Source organism: Dendrobates tinctorius, unplaced genomic scaffold, assembly GCF_039654945.1.
Source record: "Dendrobates tinctorius isolate UK_male_01 unplaced genomic scaffold, ASM3965494v1 ptg000003l, whole genome shotgun sequence".
Lineage (NCBI taxonomy): Eukaryota > Metazoa > Chordata > Amphibia > Anura > Dendrobatidae > Dendrobates > Dendrobates tinctorius.
Window position 1 is genome coordinate 66,849,639 of NW_027361671.1, and position 10,274 is coordinate 66,859,912.

A 10,274-nucleotide genomic window follows, 5' to 3' on the forward strand; every position below is an offset into this window, starting at 1 on the left:
CTGGCCAAATACGTCCGAGAGTGGACCCTCTGGGTCGTGGATCAGGAGCCCCTGGGCCGAGCTCACCAGGTGAAGACCAACCCCTGTACAGGGATCGTTAGGGGCAGAACCGCAGGGGGCAGAACCGCGACAGCCGGTACCAAGAGGGACGGCTCGAAGGACAGGCAGGCAGAACAAGAGTACCAGGACGGAATAGCGGAGGGCACTGGGCAGAAGTCCACAGGAGGAGAGTCGGAGCGGAGGGGACAGGGCAGACAGGCAGACGGGAGCGGAGCAGGACACAAGGCACACAGGGGGAAATAGCCCTAGACAGAAGGACAGGCAGGGTACTCTAGAGCAGATATGCGGCCGGTGAGTGCAGGGAAGTCACACAATCACCAGGCGCCCTCTGAATAGGGCGGACGCCTGATATATCCTGAACCAGGAAGTACGTCCTACAGGCCCGCCCCTCAGCGACGCCCCCCACTAGCGGAAGAGAGCGGGGGAACGCGCGCGTGCGGCCTAAGGCCGGCGCGGGTACCCGCAGCAGGGCGGAGGGCAGAGCGGAAGTGCGCGTGGACAGGAGCGCGCAGGTGAGGGAACGCTGCGGCGGGCACCGCCGCTGAAGGGGCATCGGCGGGCACGGCCGCCGATGTCACAGTCATATTATATGCCGGGTGCGGAGCAATCTTCATATGGCGGGGGAGTGGTCCTGAAGAAGAAGGGAGGATGTAAGTGGAGTTATCATCCCCCTTTTACCTCACTGGTGGCAGCGGTGCTGGGGGTCTCTATGCTGTGGGGATCGGCGGCTCCTCCATCTGCAGTGTGCCGGCTCTGTACTGGGTGTCGGCGGCGGCTCCTCTTTGTCTAGCATGAGGGTGCTGTTCTGGGGGGTGGCTGTGGTGGCTCTCTGTCTTGGGACGAGATCTGAATCTAAGCTCGCGCAGGCTCCGGCGGCCATTTTCCCGGAGGCCACCCCATCGCAGCAATGGAGCTACCTGGGCCTCCAGGCTATGGGGAAATGCCGGAGGAGCCTCGACGCTGGACAGAGATTCACCGCAGCCGCCCCCCAGCACAGTGCCCCCACGCTGGACAAACAGGAGCCGACGACCCCCAGCACAGAGCCGCCACACTGCTGAAGGAGGAGCCGCCGCACCGCTGCCACCAATGAGGTAAAAGGGGATGATAACACCACCTACTCCCCCGCCATATGCTCTCGGTGTATAAGACAACCCCCGACTTTTAAGCAGATTTTCAGGGGTTAAAAAGTCATCTTATACGCCGGAAAATACGTTAATAGGAAAGATTCCAGTCTACATAATCCACAGAGTAAATCACCTGCCATAAACAAACTATGTATAATCTGAATGCTAGTAAGGCCACATAGTAGTTGCATGGGAGACATTAGTAGAGGAAAGACAAAGTGTTATAACGTAATCAGAGGTAGAAATGACAATATCTGCAGAGTAGTTCAGTAGTGCGTGTGGTGCCGTCTCCGACACGGGTTTTGATTATAACCTTCGTCAGGGACTGGTGACAGACTGGGGGGGTGTGATATAACAAGAAGGCACTGCCAATGGATAGACTGGATGCATTCATGACGTGTCCATTGTGGTCACAGCCTGCTTTCTGCTGTCCACATTATTTAACCAATACCTCATTTAATGTACTCATTGTATGCATTAATTTTTTGAACTTATCATATCAGTTTTTGCAGGATGCAGCTGGGCCTCTTTTTGTTGGCTTGGTCTATTGGGGCGTCTGTCACTGTGTGTTGCATATAATAGTGCTGGAGCATCCCGCCTGCTAATACTGTGGGCGTCATTAATAGGTTGCAAGCCAGACACTTTGCATCACACTTAGGCTAGTTTCACACTTGCTTTTTTTTGCAGCGCGTTTTTCCCGCAAAAAAATGCATTAAAAAAACGCATACAAATGCATACAAACGCTGCGTTTTTTTCCAGCATTTTAATGCGCATGCAGGAAAAAAACGCAGCGTTTTTGCGCGTTTGTATGCGTTTTTTGTGCGTTTGCGTTTTTTTACAGATTTTTGAAAAACCCCACAAAAAAGAAAAAACAACCATTCAACAACACACAAGACCAATGGGACTTCATTGTGGGTGTGGTATGTTAATATATATAGACCCTGTCTACAGTATTCTTCACATTTGCTTGATTCTTCTCGTGACCATGGATCTGCGCTGGAAGAGTTTTCACTTCAACTTGGATTTGGACATCGCGATGGCTCAGGCGTATGCAGTTGCTTGCCATGAACAAAGGAAGAGAGAGAGGCAGCGAAGACGGCGGCGTATGTGGATACATCCGATTGTTGAACTCCGGGAGAGCCGTGGGGCATACCACACCCTCTACAGCGAGCTACGTGCAAACCCGGAGAAATTTACTGATTATATCCGGATGTCCCACGAAAGTTTCATGGATTTGCTTGCTCGTGTCCAACAATCCATCCGGAGACAGGACACACAGCTCCGTCGTGCGATTCCTCCTGAGGAACGGCTACTGGTGACATTACGGTATGTTTTAAAAACAAAGGGGTGTGGTCTGATGTTTTTTTTTGTAAATTTAGTATTCAAAACCTTGGGTAATTAGTTTTCGTGAATGTACTAATATTTTTTTTTATAGTTTTTAAAAATAATATACATAAATATTAATTTTACTTCTTTGTCTGTTCACAGATTCCTGGCGACTGGAGAAACCCTATCCTCACTACACTTCCAGTACCGTATTGGAATCTCTACCTTGTCTGGAATTGTTGCTGACACCTGCCGGGCTCTCTGGAATGTTCTTTGCCCAGAATTTATGCCCCTGCCCACCGCTGAAAAGTGGATGGAAATTGCTGACAAATTCTGGACAGTATGCAATTTTCCCAACTGTTTGGGAGCTGTTGATGGGAAACACATACGGATCATCAAACCCCAAAGAACGGGATCTGAGTACTATAATTACAAAAAGTACTTTTCAATAGTACTCATTGCAATTGCGGATGCCGGATGTATGTTTGTAGCAGTGGACATTGGAGCATTTGGCCGTGGTAATGACTCGCAGGCTTTTAAAAACTCAGACATGGGCCGGAGGTTGTATGGCAACCAATTTAATTTCCCTATGCCACGGCCTCTTCCTCACACCGAAGCTCCGCCACTGCCCTTTGTAATGGTTGGCGATGAGGCTTTTCAAATGTGCGGAAACTTACTGAAACCCTACTCCAGCCGGGACTTGGACCACACCAAAAAAATTTTTAATTACAGGCTGACCAGGGCCAGAAGAACTGTCGAGTGTGCTTTTGGGATTCTTGTTTCCAGATGGCGAATTCTGGGCACGGCCATTAATCTTAAACTTGAAACAGTCGATGAGGTGGTGAAGGCCTGTGTGGTTCTACATAACTTTGTGATGGCTAAAGAGCACCCGACCTTTGAACTGGACGATGATGCTCCTAACCCATTGCCTGAATTCACTCAGCACACTCTCAGGTCATCCGTTGAAGTTGGCCAAATGAGGGACAAATTTGCGGCCTACTTTATTTCTGATGTAGGACGGGTGCACTGGCAAGATGAAATGGTGTAATGTTGTTGTTTATGGTAATAAAAATCCTTATTTGATACCATTACTGAGTGCACTATATTTTTTAAACTCCAATTAATTAAAAAACTTCCCATGTATAACTGAATTTTGTTATGTTCACACACCTGGGCAGGTAAATACACATACGAGTTAAAATGCAGCATTGCTAGTCTGCGTGAAATATATTGGAATGAGCAAAGCTGCAGGCCATGAATCAGGAAACCATTTTTTTTCAAGAGAAAATTGTGCAACTAGTTTAAAACAAAGTATGTGATTTTCTCAAAACACAACCCTCAAAACCCAACCCCAATGAAAGTCCATGGGGAATACAAGTCAGCATTGAGTGGATGAATGTAATCTGCTCATGTAATCTGCTCCATTACAAGTTATTACACTAGGCCTTGGAATGACTATACTAGGCCGTGGTATTTCAAATATGAGTATAGTAGGCCTTGGGGCTAGTAGTATAGTAATATGTGAAATACCACGGCCTAGTATAGTCATAACAAGGCCTACTCGATTTTGGCCAACTAGTATCTTTTTGTGAAACTTGACAAGTTTCAACAGTTTGAAAATAGATTCTAGTTGGTAAAACTAGAGTTATTACACTAGGCCTTGGAATGACTATACTAGGCCGTGGTATTTCAAATATGAGTACAGTAGGCCTTGGGGCTAGTAGTATAGTAATATGTGAAATACCACGGCCTAGTATAGTCATACCAAGGCCTACTGTAATAACTAGATTTTTAACAACTAGCATCTTGTTTCACAAAAAACAAAGTGGTGAAACTAGAAAGAAACTTATTTTTTAGACAAGTTTCAACAATTTGTTTTTCATGAAACCAGATTCTATTTGTTAAAACTAGAGTTATTACACTAGGCCTTGGAATGACTATACTAGGCCGTGGTATTTCAAATATGAGTATAGTAGGCCTTGGGGCTAGTAGTATAGTAATATGTGAAATACCACGGCCTAGTATAGTCATACCAAGGCCTACTGTAATAACTCGATTTTTAACAACTAGCATCTTGTTTCACAAAAAACAAACTGGTGAAACTAGAAAGAAACTTATTTTTTAGACAAGTTTCAACAGTTTGTTTTTCATGAAACCAGATTCTATTTGGTAAAACTAGAGTTATTACACTAGGCCTTGGAATGACTATACTAGGCCGTGGTATTTCAAATATGAGTATAGTAGGCCTTGGGGCTAGTAGTATAGTAATATGTGAAATACCACGGCCTAGTATAGTCATACCAAGGCCTACTGTAATAACTCGATTTTTAACAACTAGCATCTTGTTTCACAAAAAACAAACTGGTGAAACTAGAAAGAAACTTATTTTTTAGACAAGTTTCAACAGTTTGTTTTTCATGAAACCAGATTCTATTTGGTAAAACTAGAGTTATTACACTAGGCCTTGGAATGACTATACTAGGCCGTGGTATTTCAAATATGAGTATAGTAGGCCTTGGGGCTAGTAGTATAGTAATATGTGAAATACCACGGCCTAGTATAGTCATACCAAGGCCTACTGTAATAACTCGATTTTTAACAACTAGCATCTTGTTTCACAAAAAACAAACTGGTGAAACTAGAAAGAAACTTATTTTTTAGACAAGTTTCAACAGTTTGTTTTTCATGAAACCAGATTCTATTTGGTAAAACTAGAGTTATTACACTAGGCCTTGGAATGACTATACTAGTCCATGTTATTTCACATATGACTATACTAGCCCTTGGGTTGGTTTTTAACATGTATTTACCCATCAGTGTGTGTGAGCGGCGCAAACAACATTAATGAAACTTATTAATGGTGAACCACAAATGTAAATTTATTTTTTATCACAAAAAAAAAACTAAAAATTATTTTTTACGGCGTTTGGGGGCAGATGGTTTCAATTTGGGGGTGTGCAGGGAATATGCAACACTTGCAGTTGAAGACGGTGTTTGAGGGGAAGGGGCAACAAAACTTGTGGGGGAAGGTAGTCCAGTTAAGGGAATTAAACTTGGAACACTTGTAGGAGAGGAAATCTGTTCAGTTACATTAGTTGTAAAGGCATGTCGCCGTAGGCTTGTGTGCCTGGACCGACTTTGGCCCAATGCCCGCCTTGATTGATTTCGCCTTGAAGTAGGGGCAAATATGGAATGTAGGTCCCCCGTCTGCTGGTATGGCTGCTGCTGCTGAGGTGGCGGCTGCTGCTGCAGAGGTGGCGGCTGCTGCTGAGGTGGCGGCTGCTGCTGAGGTGGCGGCTGCTGCTGAGGTGGCTGCTGCTGCTGAGGTGGTTGCTGCTGCTGCTGAGGTGGCGGCTGCTGCTGAGGTGGCTGCTGCTGCTGAGGTGGCGGCTGATGCTGAGGTGGCTGCTGCTGCTGAGGTGGCTGCTGCTGCTGAGGTGGCTGCTGCTGCTCTTCGTTGTCAGTGCTCATCCTTGCAGGAGGACTGGTGGCGGCAGTGATGGCCCAGGTTTGCAGAGTGGTGGTGGCAGGGCTACTACATGTTGTTGTAGTGGCAGGGCTGTTCCATGTTTGCCTAGTGGTGGCTGAGCTCCACGCATGCATGGGATTGGCGGTGGTGCTCCAGACAGGAGCAGCGCTTGCCATGGTGGTGTCGGTGAAGTGACCAGCTGCACTCAGACTTGTGGTGGTGTAACGGTGGGTGTCCTGGCTTTGAATAGAGGTGTCCGTGCAGTGGTATGCAGCACAAGTCGGTAGTGAGGTGAAGCGAGTCAATGGTGGCACAGGTGGAAAGGACACCACTGACTGCTGACCGTACCGATTATGCTGCATAGCCTGCAAGAAAGCATTGTTGCAGGCCTGCAGCACATTCAGCTGTTGATCAGGACTAAGGTGTTCCGCCATGCCCTTTTCAATCTTACTAAAAAAATGGTGTGCTGGTCTGTTGAGGTCGGCCTCCAGACGGTCAAGGCGCTGTTCTACAGAATTGAAGCGGTGTTCAAAGTGGTTAAAACCACGTTCCATGAGGGCAAAACCGCTTTCAACTCTGTCGGACAGTGACTTGAGGCTGGAATTAAATGTCTCGCTCAAATGCATAAACTCGGGCAAGACATTCCTGTCCAAGGCCCTCTGCCGCTGGCGGGTAGTGCCCGCATAACCAGTGGCAGAGACCTGGGACAGGGGAACACCTGATGGCCCAGCTTCCTGGTCACCAGCTGTGTGTGTGGTTGACCTGCAAGGTGCTTCCTGGCTGTCGGATGGCTGGGACGGGTCAGAGGACGTCCGAGGAAGGACCGCTCCAGGGCCAGGTTGCAGGGTGCTGCTCCAGGTGCTGTGGAAGAAAGGAAAATCATTACTACCATGCCTTTACAAGAAGCATCAGCTGTGGATTAGAAAAACACAGATTAATAAAAATAAAAACCCAAAATGTATAATACTTACGATCTTGTGGCAAGGACCGGTCTTAGGAACTGCAACGCATGATAGTGACGGTATCTAGTTCTGGTCCTTGACGCAGATCCACTGCGAACCTGGCCCTCAGCACGAACATCACTGTTGAAGCGGTCCTTGATCGAACGCCAACGTGTTCGGACTTTGTCCACTGTTGATAAAAAAAAACAGTGCCGTCAAGGACAAGAGTCACTGCGGCACAATGTAGCAATACAATACTCAAAGCAGTCACTGTAGACCCCGATGAAAATGTTGGGTTTCCTGCTAGAATACGCCTAGCACGAAACCCAACAGTGCCGTCAAGGACAACAGTCACTGCGGCACAATGTAGCAATACAATACTCAAAGCAGTCACTGTAGACACCGATGACACTGTTGGGTTTCCTGCTAGAATACGCCTAGCACGAAACCCAACAGTGCCGTCAAGGACAACAGTCACTGCGGCACAATGTAGCAATACAATACTCAAAGCAGTCACTGTAGACCCCGATGAAAATGTTGGGTTTCCTGCTAGAATACGCCTAGCACGAAACCCAACAGTGCCGTCAAGGACAACAGTCACTGCGGCACAATGTAGCAATACAATACTCAAAGCAGTCACTGTAGACCCCGATGAAACTGTTGGGTTTCCTGCTAGAATACGCCTAGCACGAAACCCAACAGTGCCGTCAAGGACAACAGTCACTGCGGCACAATGTAGCAATACAATACTCAAAGCAGTCACTGTAGACACCGATGACACTGTTGGGTTTCCTGCTAGAATACGCCTAGCACGAAACCCAACAGTGCCGTCAAGGACAACAGTCACTGCGGCACAATGTAGCAATACAATACTCAAAGCAGTCACTGTAGACCCCGATGAAAATGTTGGGTTTCCTGCTAGAATACGCCTAGCACGAAACCCAACAGTGCCGTCAAGGACAACAGTCACTGCGGCACAATGTAGCAATACAATACTCAAAGCAGTCACTGTAGACCCCGATGAAAATGTTGGGTTTCCTGCTAGAATACGCCTAGCACGAAACCCAACAGTGCCGTCAAGGACAACAGTCACTGCGGCACAATGTAGCAATACAATACTCAAAGCAGTCACTGTAGACACCGATGACACTGTTGGGTTTCCTGCTAGAATACGCCTAGCACGAAACCCAACAGTGCCGTCAAGGACAACAGTCACTGCGGCACAATGTAGCAATACAATACTCAAAGCAGTCACTGTAGACCCCGATGAAAATGTTGGGTTTCCTGCTAGAATACGCCTAGCACGAAACCCAACAGTGCCGTCAAGGACAACAGTCACTGCGGCACAATGTAGCAATACAATACTCAAAGCAGTCACTGTAGACCCCGATGAAACTGTTGGGTTTCCTGCTAGAATACGCCTAGCACGAAACCCAACAGTGCCGTCAAGGACAACAGTCACTGCGGCACAATGTAGCAATACAATACTCAAAGCAGTCACTGTAGACACCGATGACACTGTTGGGTTTCCTGCTAGAATACGCCTAGCACGAAACCCAACAGTGCCGTCAAGGATAACAGTCACTGCGGCACAATGTAGCAATACAATACTCAAAGCAGTCACTGTAGACCCCGATGACACTGTTGGTTTTCCTGCTAGAATACGCCTAGCACGAAACCCAACAGTGCCGTCAAGGACAACAGTCACTGCGGCACAATACAGAGCAGGGAAATACTCACTAAACGCCTTTTTGGAGGATGCTGTGGCGCTGTCCCAGCCATCCATCAACGCTGCGGCCACCTCATTCCATAGCCGCCGGGTCACCACATTGTCCTTGTACAGCCGGTCACGGCTGTCCCACAACGGCGAACGCTCCTGGACCAGGCTGATGAGCTGCTCATTATCCAGGTAGACGTCTTCATCCCGTTGTGGAACCTAGACAAAACACATTCATTAGAATAATCAAATTTAAATTGAATAAAAAGTTACAAAAAAAGAAACAAAAAAATGAGTAAAAATAGAAGATAAAAAATAAAGAACATTACAAATCATTTGATACTTACATTCCGTATCACCACCGGGACTTGGCTTCGCTGCTCCTGCTCTTCGCCCTCACTAGTGCCGTCCGCAGATGATGATGACGATGTCTTAAGAAAGTTGAAAAAAACGTAAGAGATTTGGAGAAGCAGCAGATATACTTACCAGATGCACGAAAATAATCACCTCACGGTCTGCTTGCGCCAATTCCTGCCGCGATGGGGAATACTCGGATTCTGAAGACATACTGCATGTAAAAATAATAAAAATCATTAGTACATACATAATTTAAAAGGACAGGCATATAATGTAATATACTCACATTCTTCGCTGATATAATGGGTTCTTGGTTGACTGTCTGCTCTTCAATCTCTCAGTGTAGTAGTGGCAGAGTTTTGGCAGGCACCTCCTTTATATAGACCTTTTTTTTTTGACTTTAGAAGATTCTAACTAGGATAAAAAGTGGACACCACCCAAAAAACGCAGCGCTAAAAAATCGCATACCTGCGCATGCCAGTGCGCACGTATGCGCATCCATAGGCTATAATGGCCATTTTTAGCGCAAAACGTGCGCATACGTGCGCATGCGCTTTTTTCCAGGGCCAAAAAATGCAACATGCAGCGTCTGGAAAATACCAACGCACACCCCAAAAAAACGCAGCGCATGAAAATCGCATACATGCGCTTACAAGCGCGCATGTATGCGCACCCATGTTAAATATAGGGGAAAAATCGCATGCGCACGTATGCGTTTTTTTCCAGCGCTAAAAAACGCAAATGTGAAACCAGCCTTACCTGTGTGACTAGCGTCCTATGCATTTTTTCTACTAGACAGCCAACCCCTCCATGGTCTGGCAGGTGGGTGGGTGGTTGTTTTATCAGTAGTTTGCACCTGTGCTGCTCCTTGCCTTTACCAGTGGAGGCCTGCTGCATCCTGCTATATGTGCATTTGTCATCAGACAGGGTTTTGGGAAGGCCATATCTTGTGGTATGAGTTTTTTTGAATTTTTTCTATGTTAGCCACATTAGTCCATTTAAAAAGGCGTTTAGTGCCCCACGCAAAGAATTAGTCAAACATTTACTACTGCCTGCTACCAAGCACGCACTAGGCCATTTTCCCTGCTGTTTTTGTGGTCACAGCCTGCATTCCGCTGTCCACATTAGTCCACTGAAAAAGGTGGTTAGTGCCCTACACAAAGCAATAGTCCAAACATTTCCTGCTGCCAAGCATGCACCAGGCCATTTTCCCCGCTGTTTTTGTGGTCACAGCCTGCCTTCTGCTGTCCACATTAGTCCACTTAAAAAGGCATTTATTG

At 46.8% G+C, this 10,274-nt stretch overlaps 1 protein-coding gene across 1 annotated transcript; it reads right to left on the minus strand.

Annotated features, from left to right (window-relative positions):
- Positions 1-5,048: 5,048 nt before the first annotated feature.
- LOC141059039 (uncharacterized) lies at positions 5,049-7,370 on the minus strand. Its single transcript, XM_073555287.1, has 2 exons — positions 6,951-7,370; positions 5,049-6,840 (listed from the first exon to the last, which is right to left on the minus strand). Exon 2 carries the CDS (start codon positions 6,603-6,605, stop codon positions 5,421-5,423), a length of 1,185 nt encoding a protein of 394 aa, XP_073411388.1. The 5' UTR covers positions 6,606-6,840; positions 6,951-7,370; the 3' UTR covers positions 5,049-5,420.
- Between the last annotated feature and the right edge of the window lie 2,904 nt (positions 7,371-10,274).

Coding starts and splice junctions, on each gene's coding strand:
- LOC141059039 (XM_073555287.1), bottom strand. CDS start 6,605: ATGCATTTGAGCGAGACATTTAATTCCAGCCTCAAGTCACTGTCCGAC.